This window comes from Anomaloglossus baeobatrachus, chromosome 6 (genome assembly GCF_048569485.1).
Source record: "Anomaloglossus baeobatrachus isolate aAnoBae1 chromosome 6, aAnoBae1.hap1, whole genome shotgun sequence".
NCBI lineage: Eukaryota > Metazoa > Chordata > Amphibia > Anura > Aromobatidae > Anomaloglossus > Anomaloglossus baeobatrachus.
In genome coordinates, this window is record NC_134358.1 from 386514913 (window position 1) to 386532017 (window position 17105).

General features: G+C 48.2%; 1 protein-coding gene across 3 annotated transcripts in view; it reads right to left on the bottom strand.

Annotated features, from left to right (window-relative positions):
• Positions 1–17105, bottom strand: part of PDE1C (phosphodiesterase 1C) — a 1233587-nt gene that overhangs the window by 120306 nt on the left and 1096176 nt on the right. For all 3 annotated transcript variants that reach the window (XM_075315087.1, XM_075315088.1, XM_075315090.1), the window contains one exon: positions 757–838. In XM_075315087.1, coding sequence (XP_075171202.1) covers positions 757–838 — 82 coding nt within the window. The remainder of the gene's footprint in view (positions 1–756; positions 839–17105) is intronic.

Sequence of the window (17105 nt, forward strand, 5' to 3'; positions counted from 1 at the left end):
CACACACACAACGCTACAGACACACAGAGCTCCACAAACAACGCAACACACGCAACACACATACAACACCGCTCTCACCCCCGCCACACCCACAACATGTACAGCGCCCTACACAAACACTTGGTAACTACACACAACAACATCTATATATATATATATATATATATATATATATATATAACAAAAATCATACATGAACTACACAATACGTAAATTCTAGAATACCCGATGCGTAGAATCGGGCCACCTTCTAGTAAATAAATATGGACAGGGTAGGGTTTTCATCTAAAAAAAATTCCAGGTGTATCATTTTTTATCTCATAAGTTTTACTGTAACAATTAAAAAACAAAAAAAATGAGCCTACTCATCCCCTGCTGTTTCTCCAACTTCTTATTTAAGCAGCGGCAGTGATTATGTCAGCACTGCAGCACACAGTATATCATTGGACTCGGTGTTTGGCTGCAGCGGTCACAAGCCATAGTCATGATGTCATAGCTTTCAGCCATTCCATTGGCGACAGTGGAGGAAGGCAGAATAAGCATGGCGGCGGGAAGGCAGGCTGGATTTACTATCTTTATACAGAGAAAGTCCGTGGAATTAAAATTAAAACTTACTCTTCTCAGTAGCAAAAAAAGAAGAAAAGCTGGTTACGTCTGGTTTCAAATAATGGAATTTCAGTCACATACACCAGAAGATTTTACCGCAGATCTGCATCCTGTATAGTACACATGTATGGAAATGTTTTTAACACTTACCTATTTGGGATTGGGCCACCATTGTGGAATTGCGATCGCACAGTGGAGAGAATGGAAGGCCAAGTTCTGCTTCTTTGTCACCCTGTAAATAGATTCTCGTGAGTTGTATATTTCTGAGCACCAGTCATAGAACAATAATGTACAGATATAGGCGAAGCGGAATATGCAATACTAATAGTCCGCTGCCCGAGCGCTGGAGAAGGAGCCACAGCTATTGAAATGGCAATGATTTCTGAATGCCATCTGACTATCTGTACTATGACTTTATCAGGAATGGGGATTAGCATCTGCACAATAAAATCAATTCTGAGCGGCGCTGAGACGTCTCAGTGTGATATGAAGTCTTATTTTATGTGAGTGAAGAAACTGTATAATAAAGTGATAAAAACTTGCATCCCGCTCTGCTGCCTTATATTACTGAGCCGCACACAGAGGCTCACTTATTAGACAACACTGAATAGCAGCAGGTTTAGCTTCATTTATTCTATGTACATTATGAGCAGTGAATGAAGAGTAATGAATTGCATGTGTTTACTTGTGGGCATTCATTTGCCTGTAACTTGGCTAAAAAGGGAATATTCACTCAGCCCCGCCCCCTCCCCCCTCTGAAATATACCCTGATGATGATATTTATAAGATGAAGAACAAAAAACAGGAGTTTAGTATAAGGAATAGGAAAATTGCTGGACTCTGATATTTTTTGACTGCCATTAGACTGAATTAAATCCACAAAGCTCTTAGGGGTACTTAGCACACTACGACATCGCAAGCCGATGGTAGTGATGCCGAGCGCGATAGTCCCCGCCCCCGTCGCAGCTGCGATATTTTGTGAGATAGCTGCCGTAGCAAACATTATCGCTACGGCAGCTTCACATGCACTTACCTGCCCTGCGACGTCGCTCTGGCCGGCGACCCGCCCTAAGGGGGTGGGTCATGCGGCGTCACAGCGACGTCACACGGCAGGCGGCCAATAGAAGTGGAGGGGAGGAGATGAGCGGGACGTAAACATCCCGCCCACCTCCTTCCTTCCGCATAGCCGGCGTGAGCCGCGGGAAACAGATAAGGAGATGTTCCTCGCTCCTGTGGCTTCTCACACAGCGATGTGTGCTGCCGCAGGAACGAGGAACAACATCGTACCTGTCGCTGCCGCGACATTATGGTAATGACCGACACTACACCGATGATACGATTTCGACGCTTTTGTGTTCATTAATCATATCAAAAACGATTTACACACTCCGATGTCGACAGCGACACCGGATGTACGTCACTTTCGATTTGACCCCACCGACATCGCAGCTGCGATGTCGTAGTATGCAAAGTACCCCTTAGTGTCTTATAGAGAATGTGTCACTAAAAATGACTTTATTGTTAAACTCATAATGTTTAACATATTTTTTATACATTTCCACATCAATAATAAGGAAAATGTTGTCATTTTCTGATTATCCACTACAGTAAGTTATATACTACTTTCAATTCCAGTTCTGAAGAAATCACGCTTCACTAGTCATCTTTGTGCCATTACATGAAGGATTGCAATGCGTTATCACCTATACACTTTATGGACAACACCTCCTAAAGGGGATTTGTCACCAGGTTTTTACCACCTAATCTGAAAGCAGCACAATATAGGGGGAGATATCCTGATTCCAACGATGTGTCACTTACTGGGATGCTTAAGCTGGGTTCACACATAGCGACAGCGACAACGACATCGCTGTTACGTCACCATTTTCTGTGACGTAACAGCGACCTTGTAAGTCGTTGTTATGATCGCTGCTTAGCTGTCAAACACAGCGACGCAGCAGCGATCATAACGTCGCTACATGTGCAGAGCGCAGGGAGCCGCGCACACTGCTTAGCGCTGGCTCCTTGGTCTCCTAGCTACAGTACACATCGGGTTAATTAACCCGATGTGTACTGCAGCTACATGTCACAGTGCAGAGAGCAGGAGCCACGCACACTGCTTAGCGCTGGCTCCTTGCTCTCCTAGCTACAGTACACATCGGGTTAATTAACCCGATGTGTACTGCAGCTACATGTCACAGTGCAGAGAGCAGGGAGCCGCGCACATCGCTTAGCGCTGGCTCCTTGCTCTCCTAGCTACAGTACACATAGGGTTAATTACCCGATGTGTACTGCAGCTACATGTGCAGAGAGCCGGAGCCGGCACTAGCAGCAAGAGCGGCGGAGGCTGGTAACGAAGGTAAATATCGGGTAACCAGGGAAAGGTCTTCCCTTGGTTACCCGATGTTTACAGTGGTTACAGCTTTCCGCAGCTGCCAGATGCCGGCTCCTGCTCCCTGCTCGCTTCATTTCGTCGCTCTCTCACTGTCACACACAGCGATGTGTGCTTCACAGCGGGTGAGCGACCACGAAAAAATGAAGCAGGACATTCAGCAACGAGCAATGACCTCACAGCAGGGGCCAGCTCGTTGCTGGATGTCACACACAGCGACAGCGACGGGACGTCGCTGCAACGTCACAGAAAATGGTGACGTAGCAGCGATGTCGTTGTCGTCGTCGCTGTGTGTGACACCACCTTTAGTGTAGTTTTGATAAAATTACTGATTAATAAGCAGTAGATTACCATGCCAGGTAGTTCAGCATATTCATGAGCTCTGTATAACTGCTAGATCTGCAGCAGAGAAAACATTAATTTTATCGAAATGACAGCAAACAGCTCAGTAAGTGACACATCGCTGGAATCAGGGTCTGTCTCTACATTTTGCTGCTCTCAGATGGGGAGCACAACCTGGTGACAAATCCCCTTTAATCATTGAATTAAGGTTTTCTAGTCCCATTTCCACAGGTGTATAAAATCCAGCTCCTAAACATGTAGTCTGACTACACAAACATGTGTGAAAGAATGGGTAGTGACAAAGAGCTCAGTGATAACCAGCTTTGTCCTGTAATAGGATGCCACCATTCTAATAGGTCTCATCATTACATTTTCTCCCACCACCACTAGAGTCTGGACCACTGGGAATGTGTTCTGTGGAGTGATGAATTATATGTAGAGCTGGGTGGACCTGCTCATTTTTTTAAAAAATCCATATCTGGTCTGGAATCCAGTACCCATATAAGTCTTTGGGAAGCAGAAATAAAAATGTTGGTGGAAGGGGCATGGGAGACGGAGCATGCCCGGTGCACTCATCGAAGATCCATGTCGGCAAGTTGCTTCCAGGTTGTACATTCACTTCTGGAGCTGCGTTGGTGATGCTAGAATTTACGAGCTCGTTCCAGGTATGATGTAATTTGTCACGTGATGGGGGCATGTTCAAAATGCAGCCCATGATGTGTCCTCCTCTGTTCAGCCTGAGCGGCCTGCTTCATGAAACAGGAAGCTCAGGATGAGCTGTGCCCACGATGTGCACTCCTCTGTTCAGCCTGAGTGGCTTGCTTCATGAAGCTGCACCAGTGATGTATCCTCCTCTGCTCAGCCTGGGCCTCCCGGTGCATGAATCGTGCACTGGGGGGCCCAGGATGAGCTATGCCCGAGATGTGTCCTCCTCTGCTCAACCTTGGTCTCCTGGCCCAGGATGAGCCGCACCGGCGATGTTTCCTTCTCTGCTCGTCTGACCAGCAGACAGTGTCTGTGAGCAGAAGCAGTCAGACGCTGTCACAAAGGCTGGCGGCACGTCTGACTGCAACCAATCACAGAGCCCAGGCCGGTGGGCTGAGAAAACCGTTCATATGCGATGAGCAGCCAAGGGAGGCCGCAGGAGCAGTACAGGAGTGCGGGAGCAGCGTACAGCCGGGCTGGAGCCTGGGTAACTATGAAGTGCTCGCAAAAATGGGTATATAAAATTATCCAACACTGGCGTCTACCTCTGTGAGGAGGTGTTTTTGTTGTGCTCCATTCTAAATGAAGCTCCCCTGATGAGTCTAAAACGAAACGTGTAGGGAGACTCCTGAGCAGGCAATCTGCGGGTCAGCAGTTAAAGGGAACCTGTCACCACTTTTTTTGGCTATAAGCTGCGGCCACCACCACTGAGCTCTTATATACAGCATTCTAACATGCTGTATATAAGAGCCCAGGCCACTGTGAGAATATAAAAAACACTTTATAATACTTACCTAGGAGGTCGCGCTGCGGTGGAGTTGGGTCACGGAGGTGTATCCGTTCTCTGGTGCTGACGCCGCCTCTTTCGGCCATCTTCGTCCTCTTTCTGAAGCCTGTGTGCATGACGCGTCTACGTCATACACACTCGCAGGCGCACTACAATACTTTGATCTGCCCTGCTCAGGGCAGATCAAAGTGCACCTGTTCAGGACCTGAATGCCGGCGAGTGTGGATGACGTCGGACGCGTCATGCACCGCGGCTTCAGAAAAGTAGGACGAAGATGGCCGAAAGAGGTGGCGCCGGCATCGGACAACGGAGACGCCTCCGTAACCCAACTCCACCGCAGCGTGACCGTTAGGTAAGTATTATAAAGTGTTTTTTATGTTCTCACAGTGGCCTGGGCTCTTATACGCAGCATGTTAGAATGCTGTATAGAAGAGCCTGGTGGTGGTGGCCGCAGCTTATAGCCAAAAAAAGTGGTGACAGGTTCCCTTTAAGGGGTACGGTGCAGCTATACATGATAGCTAACCCTTAGAGATCCAGCATTCCTTCCGTGAACATCTGTACCGAACCAGGAGATTATACCGGTGAGATTGTTCCTATTAGATGCATATGTATTTTATTATGTGTGTTTGATAATTTATATACCCATTTTTGCTCACATAGAGGCATTTTTATATTTAGGTAACAACCCAGTCCACAGTGGTGAGGTGTTCAAATCACCTTTGGACTGTGTTACTCTCTGATATCATTGTTAGTGCATTGTGATAACGTAATTTTGTTCAGAATTTTGCCTCATTGATTTCAGCGTTTCTGACCCTTTTTGGACTGGAGGGTTTTATATGTTTTGTTTGTTTCACATCACCAGTTTTAAATAATTTATTAAAAGTCATATTTTAATATTTACCAGGCTATTATTTGTTTCATTCAAAAGACGACAGCAATCAAATTCTCTTCTTTTTAACACAGCTTTACTGTTCATTTGTAGCAGGGTTCTCATACAAGATGCAGTCACTTTAAAATCCTTCCTCTTTATCTGTTCCTATATCTGTTCCTTTAGCAATTACTTTCAAGCTGTTCCTTTCTTCCTGTGCACATTACTGCTACTACTGCACTTCTGTCTGTCTCAGATGCTGGCACTTCTCTTAGTTGTGTTCTGTTGCCAGCCAACTAGTCTCACCCCGTCCTGGGGTCCTAGCTCTGCTCTCTGCCTTGTGCCCGGTGGGTGCCGCAAAACCCACCATCTGCGACCCAACCACGGTCTAGCTCCCTGGGAGCTACTACTCCCCAGCTCCTCACTTCTTGAGGGCTCTCTCTACTCTCCTCTCTTCCTCTAGACTGACTGAACTCACTTCCCTCCCACCAGTCTGCCTCTTCTACGTGTGTCCCCTACATGGCAAGTGGAAGAAAGTGCTCTTATCAGGTGAGACCAAAGTAGAACTTTTAGCGCTAAATGCAAAACATAATGTGCGGTGGGAATGTAACACTCCACATCACTCTGACAACACAATTTCCAGCATCAAAACTTGTGGTGGCAGCATTATAGTGTGGGAATGCCTTTTTACAGCAGGGCCAGGGAAGCTGGTTAGAGTTGATGTAAGATGGATAGAGCTAAATACAGGGTAATTCTGGAGGAAATATGTTAGAGGCTTCAAAATACGGCAGCTTGGGGCGCAGGTTCACTTTACAGCAGGACAATGACCCTAAACAAACTGCCAAAGCTACAATGGATGGTTTAAATCAAGGTATATTTACGTTTTTGCATGATCCAGTAACAGTACAGACTTAGGTGCACTTTGCACGCTACGATATCGCAGGTGCGATGTCGGTGGGTTCAAATTGAGAGTGACGCACATCCGGCGTCACAAGCGATATCGTAGTGTGTAAAGCCTTTTTGATACGATTAACAAGCGCAAAATAGTCGTAATCATATCATCGGTGTAGCGTCGGTCATTTCCATAATTTGGAAATGACCGATGTTACGATGTTGTTCCTCGTTCCAGCGGCATCACACATCGCAGGAGCGAGGAACATCTCCTACCTGCGTCCTGCGGCTCACGCCAGCTATGCGGAAGGAAGGAGGTGGGTGGGATGTTTACGTCCCGCTCATCTCCGCCCCTCCGCTTCTATTGGCCACCTGCCGTGTGACGTCGCTATGACGCCGCACGACCCGCCCCCTTAATAAGGAGGGGGGTCGCCTGCCAGAGCGACGTCGGAGGGCAGGTGAGTGCATTTGAAGCTGGGGTAGCGATATTGTTCGCTACGCCAGCTATCACTATGATATCGCAGCTGCGATGGGGGCGGGGACTATCGCGCTCGTGATCGCAAGCATCGGCTTGTGATGTCGTAGTGTGCAAAGTGCCCCTTAGATCCTATTGAGAATCTGTGACAGGACTTGACAAGTCCTGCTCAGGGACACCTCCATCCAATCTTACTGATCTAAAGGTATTTTGCAAAGAGGAACAAGGAAAGATTTCAGCCTCCAGATGTGTAAAACTGGCACAAACATACCCCCAATATTTGCAGCAGTAATTGCAGCGAAAAGTGGTCCTACAATGTACTAACTCAGGGGGTTGAATATAAATGCATATCGCAATTTTTAGATTTATATTTTTAAAATATTTAGAAAACCATGTATTATTTACCTTTACATTTCACAAATATTTGTCACTTTGTGGTGGCATATCACATAAATCCTAATAAAACATATTTCAATTTCTGGATTGAATATGAAAAATGTAGACAAGTTCATAGGTTAAGGGAGATATTGCATAGAATATATCAGTAAAGGATAAAAAAACAAGTATGCACTCATATAAAACATACATTACAAGCTGCATAATTAGTAAAGGTGAAACAATGAACTGCAAATATGGAGAATTTTAAAAAATATCATATACAACCAAGATATACCTATCAGGGAAAAGCGTCTGGGACCCAGGCACCCTCAGAACCCGGAAAACTATCTAGCTAAATATATATTTATATTGTACTGTAGGTGTGAATGAATGAATGAATGAATGAACCTCCCGCAAAGACAATAATTAGGGTGGGAGACTTCTTCCCCATAGCCTAGTCTTGCATGAGGCACTCAGATATTTTAATACTATGGCCAGTTTTAGGGGTTTTAATGTTAATAAATGGACTTATTAACTGATGTTCCAGTGGTGCAACAATTTGCAAACTTTACATAAAACTACCTTTATGACAGTGAAGACGATTTTGCATTCATATCATCTCACATTTTGTGTGATGTGTATTTTATACTAAGCACAAAATGAATTCCATTTTGGCTTTGCTCTCGTCTGTATTCTATCTCACAGAACACGGATTTGCCTGTGTGAGCTTTGTTTGTAGAATGTATAAGTCATGCTGCGGAGTGGGAATCTTCTGGACTAAGTTGACATCTTCAGTACAGCATAGATAACTTATGATAGCAGTTAATATAATATTATACATGACTCATTTGACCTTGACGTTCACCAGTTTATTTACCCTTTGTTTTCATCTTCATGGAATGACTGTTCACATGCCATTATTCAACATAGAAAAACAAATTTCAGTTTTTCCCATTGTGGTGCATCTGTCATTTAAAATGCCTAAGGGACCCGGTAAAACACCTCCATATTATTTGAAGGTTCAGGCAACTTATTTTTAAACACGGAATGAGAATTGCTCACATGCAAGTGTGCCGCCCCTGCAGTAGTCGGACTGCTTGGATCCGGATGTTTTGCTGTGGCTCGAGGGTCCCCGGATCCGGGGCTCAGCGGCCACTCAAATAAAAGGGGAAAATATTTACAAGGGGACAGTTTGTGACGTCACCCGTGGTGTGCGGTAAGGAAGTACCGTCGCTGCCGATGGGAGAACCCAGGGTGGATGGAGCGGGGCAGCGAGATGGTGATCCCTCCATGGGTAGGGAAGGCCCCAGGGCTCCGTAGGGATGGTGAATGAGATGGTGGAGGTGATTTGGGCAGGTCATGACTCGGGGAGGCAAGTTTACTCACTCAGGAGGTGCAGTTGTTAGTGGGTCAATAAGCAGACTCTGACACAGAAGTAAACCAAGTCTCTGGGTGCCACTGCCACTCGGGGGAGCTCGTCCGGGTGTCCATTCCCGCTGGTATTGCTTAGTGGTCCAGAGCGAGCCTCCATGCACAATTGTGTAAATTTTCCTAAGTGACCCTTCAGCCTGAAACTGTCAGGGTCCCGCTCCCTATAGGGAAATAGCGGAGCTGTGCTCTAGATGGCTGACACTTGGGATTTCAGTGGGCTGCATAAGCTGGAAAACCCTATCCCCCTCGTTGTGTTGATGCCTTCGATCTGAGCTCTTGGGGAAAGTTCATAAAGAGACTATCCTCCCCAGGTGAATTATTAGGTTGTGTGAAGCTACTCCCTGATTTAGGGTCCTGTACTTTGCCGTGCTTGGTACCAGTCCAGTTACTGGACTTTCTGGTGCCGACCATTCTCCAAAACTAAGTCTGCTACACCTCCTCCAATACCCTGCGACCAGGTCTCCGACTCCTCTGGTCCGTGACCACTGTCTGCGACCCAACCAAGATCACCCAGGGAGCTACAACTTCTACAGCTCCTCACTCCTTAAGGGCTACTGCTCGACTCCAGGGAGCTGCTACTCCCAGCTCCTCTCAGTCTGGGAGCTCTCACTGTTCTGCCTCAGTCCCTCCCACCAGTCTGCCTGACCCCTAGGCGGGTGGCCCTTTTACAGCTAGACCACCCACTGTAGTGCCTGACAGGGTGTGTTGTGAGGTGTGGTTATGATTTGAGTGCTGATGGAAGCAATACCATTAGTTAGGATCCAAGAACCATGGAGGGTGAGTTCTGCACTAAGAGAAAGGAAAGTGCAGTTCCCTGTGACACCCTGAGTCACGGGCGTCACACAAGATGCAAACAAAAATCACCTTTAGCATTTCATTAAATCATAATGAAATATCCCAGTAATAAACTTTTCGTTTAACATCATTATAAAGTAATTTTGCCAGAAGGGCTTTTACCCTACGCCATTGTAAATTTATGATGTAGGGTTACAGCTCGGTCCAAATGATCAAACAAAGCGAAATTCCCTAGACAGTTTCTTACTGCTTCTGTTTTCTACTTTCTTTCTATATACGAGGAGCTGCTGATAAGTCTTTGGCTTTACCCAAAAAGAAACGAGATAGGAAAATGAAACTTTACGTTTATTCCACATACTCTCCACTGATGCTAACACACTTGTTACATCAGTATTCCAAGTTCTGTAAGCCTAGCAAAAAGAAGGATTTCAGTTGTGCCTCAAACCACGCATCCGTAGCAGCCATGGCATCAGAAATGGTGTGAAATTTGGTACCCTTGAGATGATTATTCAGGTTTGGAGACAGAAGATAGTTGGAAGGAGCTAGATCTGGTGAATAAGGTTGGTGGTCAACCAGCTGGAAGCCCAGCTCTACCAGTTTTGCTGTGGTCGCTTGTGCAGTGTGAGTGGAGGCGTCGTCTTGCAGGAACAAGATTTTTGCACCCTGAACTTCTTTGCACAAGGAGAACCACTGTGACTCCACTCTTTTGACTGCTCCTTGTTTTCAGGGTCATACAAATAAATCTAGGTCTCATCTATAGTGACCAGTCGATCCAGGAAGTTCTTATCAGTCCGTAATTACTGACAAATGGCCCAGGGAAGTTTTCACTCACATGCTTCTCTGATCTGTTATCAAACATTTGGGGACCCACTTTGCAGATAGCTTCCTCATGTTCAAATGTTCATGGATACACAAACACGTTCACGGGAAATCCCCATGATATGATATTCGTTTAGCTAAAATTCGACGATTCTCCAGTATGAGGTTGTGCACAGCATTAACAATCTCCACAGCAACAATCACTCTCGGCCGTCCAGGACGTTCCTCATCATTTGTGCTGAAGTGGCCCGTTTTAAATTTGGCAACCCAGTTCTTAACTGTGGCATTTGAAGGGCATTGATCCCCCAATGTCTATGACATATCACCATGAATATCCTTCGTGGACTTTCCTTGCAGAAACAAGAATTTTATCACTCCTCTGCTCTCAGTTGCTGTGAATATTGCATCAGACTCCGCCATTTTGTTTTCCCACATGCGTAGAACAGTGTTGCCATAAGCAACAAACACAATTTTGAAAACCTTTCTTAGACACATAAGGCTTTCATGTGATGTAACATTCGTTACCATAGAAACAAAAAAAAGATCACAAAGCCAAAGACTTATCAGCATCCCCTCATAGTGTTTAATCAACATTTTTGGTGTTTCCATAAGACCTGGTGTCACATGATTACTTTACCAGTGACTTATATCACTATACTATGCTGTTTCCCCTGTAACTGGGGCTCCTATGGCTGCCCCAATTAAAGCTGAAAAAAATGATCACTTTTGTAAAAAAAATGTATAAAATGATGTAAAAGCAATATATACATATAAACATAACAAAATAAACAAAGGAATACAAATTAAATCCCCCACTACAAAAAAGCAGATTTGTTCATATGAAATATATTTTATTACATACTTTTAAAAAATATATCTTAGTTCATTTGGGGTAAGCTGGATCATATATTTTGGTTGTGCAGATGCACTATCTTTTGTTCTTTTCCATCCCTTGTTTGAATTTAATGGACAGTTGTCTTTTTCAGCCACATTAACCCTCAACTGGTGAGGTGGGATTTTTGTCCTGCAACTGGTGATGTGGGGCTTCCTATACCCCAGTGTTTAGAAAGCTCTAATTTTTACAGAAAATGCAAAGATCACATTTGTTTTAATCGTTTTCTTATTGGCGATTGATTACACATGAGTATGACCCCTGACCCCCGGAGGATGGCCACCGATCCTGGTGGTGGCCGGGCCCCAGTCTGCTCTGCTGCGGGACCTTCCTCCAATCTGCCTCTCCGGAGGTGGCACGGACGGAAACCAGGCCACCAAACTATTTACAAACCCACAAGTTCGTGGGTGGCCTGCTAGTTCTCGGCCATGTCCATGAGCAGTTTCTCATGTGGGCAGTAAAAACACAGAGAGTCCCTCCGGGGACAACTTGCCGGGAACGGCCGGGATATTCACTGGTTGCTGATCAGGTAAAACTTTGGGTTTTATTGGTGTCCATTATCATTTAACGGAAACACGGTGCTGGGGGTCCCAACGGGGACAACTGCTCTTTTCCTCATCTTTAAACAGCAATCCCGCGGCACAGCTGCCGTTGCTGCCGCTCCCAGTGTGGAGCACCTTCTGCTTGCTCCGGTTCATGTGGTGTGGGGGATGGGCCCACACAGAGTCCCTCTGTGCCGGCTACGACCGGTACCTTCGATAATGAGGGACCCCGCTGTGACGTGGCCTGCTCTGCCTCCTGGCAGCTGCATACCCGCCGTGCCTCAGCCGAGGCCCAGGATTTGGGAGCGGTTGACGGGACTTGCGGTGCTGGCCTCTTATCGAGGATCGCCTCCGCTGCGGCCGGGCGGACTGCCGGGACCGTCGTCATCTCTGTCACAGTCGGGATGGAAGCTGGGACGGGTGCCAGGGCAGTGACAAAGGTAAGGCCCAGGGGTCGCAGGTCCGGGCCCTCTCCCACAGACGCTGCGGGCTCCGCTACCGGTGGCAGGGGTAACGGGTCGGTCGGGGCGTTGGCCGCCGGCATGGGCAGTGAGGGAGGTAGCGTGGTGGACGGCAGCAGGGCGGGCCCCTCAGCCGTATCGACTGATCCCTCAGGGACATAGGGGCGTGGGTTGCTTACCCGCTCCTCTGAGACCACCTCCACTTCGGATGCCCAAACGGTTGCGGCCAGGCCATTCATCTCCGACGTCCACTTCGCCAGCATGAAGTGGACTTGGGCCTGGAGCTCCTGGCACATCTTGCGGCTGGATCCAGGAACGTGTTTCAGCAGAGTCCTGGCGTCCCTGCGCGCTGCAGCGCTAGTTACATGCCACCATTCCTCCAACGGCTCCGTCGGGTGCAGACATCTTTTTCCCATCCCCCCTTGGCTCTCTAGCACTTCCGCTTGTTGGGGGCAGGGCTTCGCTTTCGTGCCTTCCCTACTCGGGGAAGATGCTCGAGCGGGAAATCTTCGCGCCAAAGATGGCAGCGCTTCAAATTTTTCGGCCGGACGCCGCCTGCGGAGACCACAAGGCACACTTCTACTGATAAGTAGATCGGTTCTATCCTGTTCGTGACGCTAAGTTGTCACGGGCAGAGGGGATGCGCTCGCCACGCTCGGGTCTGGGGCTTCTGCTGCTGCTGCTCGGTGGCTCGAGCGGTGGACCGGACCCGGAGACTCGAGCAGCGCTCCTCACCCGTCAGTTAAAAAAGGGTGGTCTGTTTAGGGAGATTGTTTGTGACGCCACCCACGGGACGTGGTGATGATGGCACCACCACTGCTGGAAACGGGGATCCCGGGAGAGATGGTAGGGTGCAGCTGGGATGTTGTCACCTCCGTGGGTAGGGGGGTTGGTGATCCCGGGGCCCGGTGATGTAACGGGGAGGCTGGATGGCTGGGGTGCAGGGACTGCGCGGCGCGGTGCCGGACAGCACTGGTGTACTCACTCAGACAATCACTGACAGAGTCTCTGGTAAACCAAAACGGCCGGATGGACGGGTCCCGCAGCCGGCTGCAGCGTTGTTGTTGTGCTCTCGCCGGACAGCTGATGGTGGCTGTCTTTCCCTGCACCTTTTGGAATGTTCTGACTCCTGTGGTTGCCCACCAGTAGTCCGCTCCCCGGTGTATAGGTGCCGTAGGAGCCCGTTTTGCCCGTACGCACTGGCCCTTGGATCTCTAGCCTGTGGCGGTGGCTGTATATCCTCTCTGGGTGGACTGTTGCCTTCAATCGGGACTTGGTTGTTAGGAAACCCCTGGGGTTCCTGTCACATTCGGATTTGACTATTGACGGCGGCTCCAAGCCTGGTCGGGGTCCGATGGCCCTGCCTGTGTGGTTAGCTTCACTCGATTCCCCAGCCCGGGACCGATAGGCTGACGCCCGACCCCGGTCCTTACGGCTCTGCGGAGTTCCACTGACTCCGGCAGACGGCCACCACCGTCTGCCAACCTTGCTGTCAGTGCCTGGGCTCCTACCCAGACACCTCAAGTGATTACTCCTCTCACTTTCACCTCCAAGACTGATCTGACACTTTTCCCGCCTCCAGGTCTGTGAACTCCTCGGTGGGTGGGGCCAACCGCCTGGCTCCGCCCCACCTGGTGTGGACATCAAGCCCTGGAGGGAGGCAACAAGGGTTTTTGGTTGACTGATGTTGCTGTCTAGGGTGGGGGGGTGTGTATGCTGGTATGTATGTGACCACCTGGCTAGTCCAGGGCGTCACAATTAGAGTTGAGAGCGGTTCGCGGTTCGAGGTTCTCCAGTTCGCGGCTCGAGTGATTTTGGGTGCTGTTCTAGATCGAACTAGAACTCGAGCTTTTTGCTAAAGCTCGATAGTTCTAGATACGTTCGAGAACGGTTCTAGCAGCAAAAAGCAGGGCTTTTTACAGCTACAGTGTGCAGGAGCCATCGCTGGCAGCCTGCCAGAAGCTGGTAACCAAGATAAACATCGGGTATCCAAGCAAAGCGCTTTGGTTAGTAACCCGATGTTTATCCTAGTTACGTGCAGGAAGCCCACACTTCCCCGCTCATCTCACTCCGCCCCCTCCTGCACGCGGCATGTACACACACACACTCACCTGTCCCCAGCCAAGCAGTCCACGACACTGACGTCCTCAGCGCCACCCACTTCGCACTCTGCCGCCAGCACACATGGCTCCGCCCACCTGCACTCTGCACACATGGCCCCACTCGGCTTACCTGCGGTGATGAAGTCCTGACCTAAGCGCTGTCACTGTCCTCCATGGCCGCCGCTTGTCACATCACCTTCTCTCGCTTACGACCCGAGACTGACTAACGGTGACGTCACGGGCCGCTCGCGATACTTGGCTGTGAAGGCGGCGGTCATTGAACTCAGTGACAGGTGCTGTCAGCAGTGCAGGAGATCAGCGTAGGTAATGTACCTCGCTGACAGCAGCACTTGTCATCCCCTGCAGTGACCTGGGCTGACCCATTGATGTTAGCTCAGGTCACTGCACTGCTCTCCCAGCCAATGGGGAACATCCTGCTCTTCATTGACTGGGACAGTGTGGATTGTCATGGCAACCCCTTGGATTACACCAGACCTGGATTTGTTTTTCTTTCTAATAAATTGGTTAAAGAGGGAATGTATTGGGGAGTGTTTTTTCAAATAAAAATGTGTTTGTCGTCTATTTTTTTTTTTACTGACTGGGTTGGTGATGTCGGGTATCTGATAGACGCCTGACCTCACCAACCCCAGGGCTTGATGCCAGGTGACATTACACATCTGGTATTAACCCCATATATTACCTCGTTTGCCACCGCACCAGGGCAAGGGATGAGCTGGGGCGAAGCACCAGGATTGGCACATCTAATGGATGCGCCACTTCTGGGGCGGCTGCGGCCTGCTATTTTTAGGCTGGGGAGAGTCCAATAACCATGGACCTCCCTAGTCTGAGAATATCAGACCCCAGCTGTCTGTTTTACCTTGGCTGGTGATCCAATTTTGGGGGGACCCCTACGTGTTGTTTTTTTTTTTATTATTTATTTAATTTAAAATAACAGCGTGGGGTGCCCTCAGTTTTGGATTACCAGCCAAGGTGAGGCTGCCAGCTGTGGTCTGCAGGCTGCAGCCGTCTGCTTTACCCTAGCTGGCTACAAAAATAGGGGGAACCCTACGTCATTTTTTTTTTCATTTTTTTGGCTAAATACAAAGCTAAGCACCCCTTAGTGCCACATGAAAGGCACCAAAGGGTGCAAAATTACAAAATGCAGGAGAGTGGGACATTATGTGTCTTTCTGCCATTATAATGACAGAAAAGACTGATATGAAGTGCACAAGCACAAGAAAATCACCAGAGCGCTCTACGCTGTGAAAAGCAGTAGAAAATGGCACTGGAGTGAACATGTGACCGCCTCATGTGGGATGAAGCTATGGATCCTGGGTAAATTTATGTATTTTCCCTCCTTCAGTATTTTTGCAGTACACAAAAAAAACGGAAGGCACACGGATGACAAACAGATGACATACGGACCGTCTACGGAACGGAAACGGATGCCACACGGATGCAACCATGAAAAAAAACGGACTGTTTTTTGCAGACCGCAAAAATGGATCAGTCGTGTTAATGTAGCCTTATTCTGATCTGCCGTTTATAAACAGCAGGCAGAAATAAGTGAATAACGCCCCCCAGCGTCAGAAAATCTCCAGGGTCTCAGCTAGCCCTGAAACCCTGGAGATCATGATCGCACAGCAGCGCGCCGGCCGCATTCACCCAATTCCTCTGATTTCTGTCCCATGTGCCATGACACATGCGACAGAAAACTCCTCTCCAGGCCCTGCCAGGTCACCCCCTATAACCCCACCGGTGTTCCCCGGTGTCCCACGGTACCTGTGCAGCGTTGATCCCCCCACGGCCCTCTCCTTCACAATAGACGCTGCCGCATGCACAGAGCGGCTGTCAGCTCAGCTTCCTGTGTTTAGACACAGTGAGTGGTGGTTATGCATCTGTAAGCTAAATGGGCGGCACGGTGGCTCAGTGGTTAGCACTGCAGTCTTGCAGCGCTGAGGTCCTGGGTTCAATTCTCACCAAGGACACCATCTGCAAGGAGTTTGTATATTCTCCCCGTGTTTGCGTGGATTTCCTCCGGGTACTCTGGTTTCCTCCCACACTCCAAAGACATACAGCGCTATGGAATTAATAACGCTATATAAATGAATAAATTATTATTATTACTGCAGTGCCCTGCTCATGAGGTAAGGAACATAATTGATCAGGAGAGCTATATACTACATTTCCAAATGGAGGGATTTGCTTTTATAGCTTCCCTGCTGAACGACTACCAAACATGAGAGTCCGTTATACGCCACAAGAAAACACATCTAAATAGCGAGCTCTGTTGTTAAGTATTCATTCAGCTGGATAACTGGACTTAAAGGGGTATTCCATCTCCAAGATCCTATCCCCAATATATAGTAGGTGGAATAGCAATAATATCAGCAAATACCAATATTTGGAAATGTAGAATAGTTCTCCTGATTAGGCATGCCCTTACCTCATGAGCAGGGCATTGCAGCTTTGGTAGCAACCATTACGAAATGGACTTTGCTGCTGTGGACCCGGGGAGAGTGAGTGCAGATTCATTGCACCCACACTCCTCACATGAAGGGTCTGCACTAATAGAAAATGGGGGATACGTTCCCTGAGTGTCTCCCCCCCATATTCTAG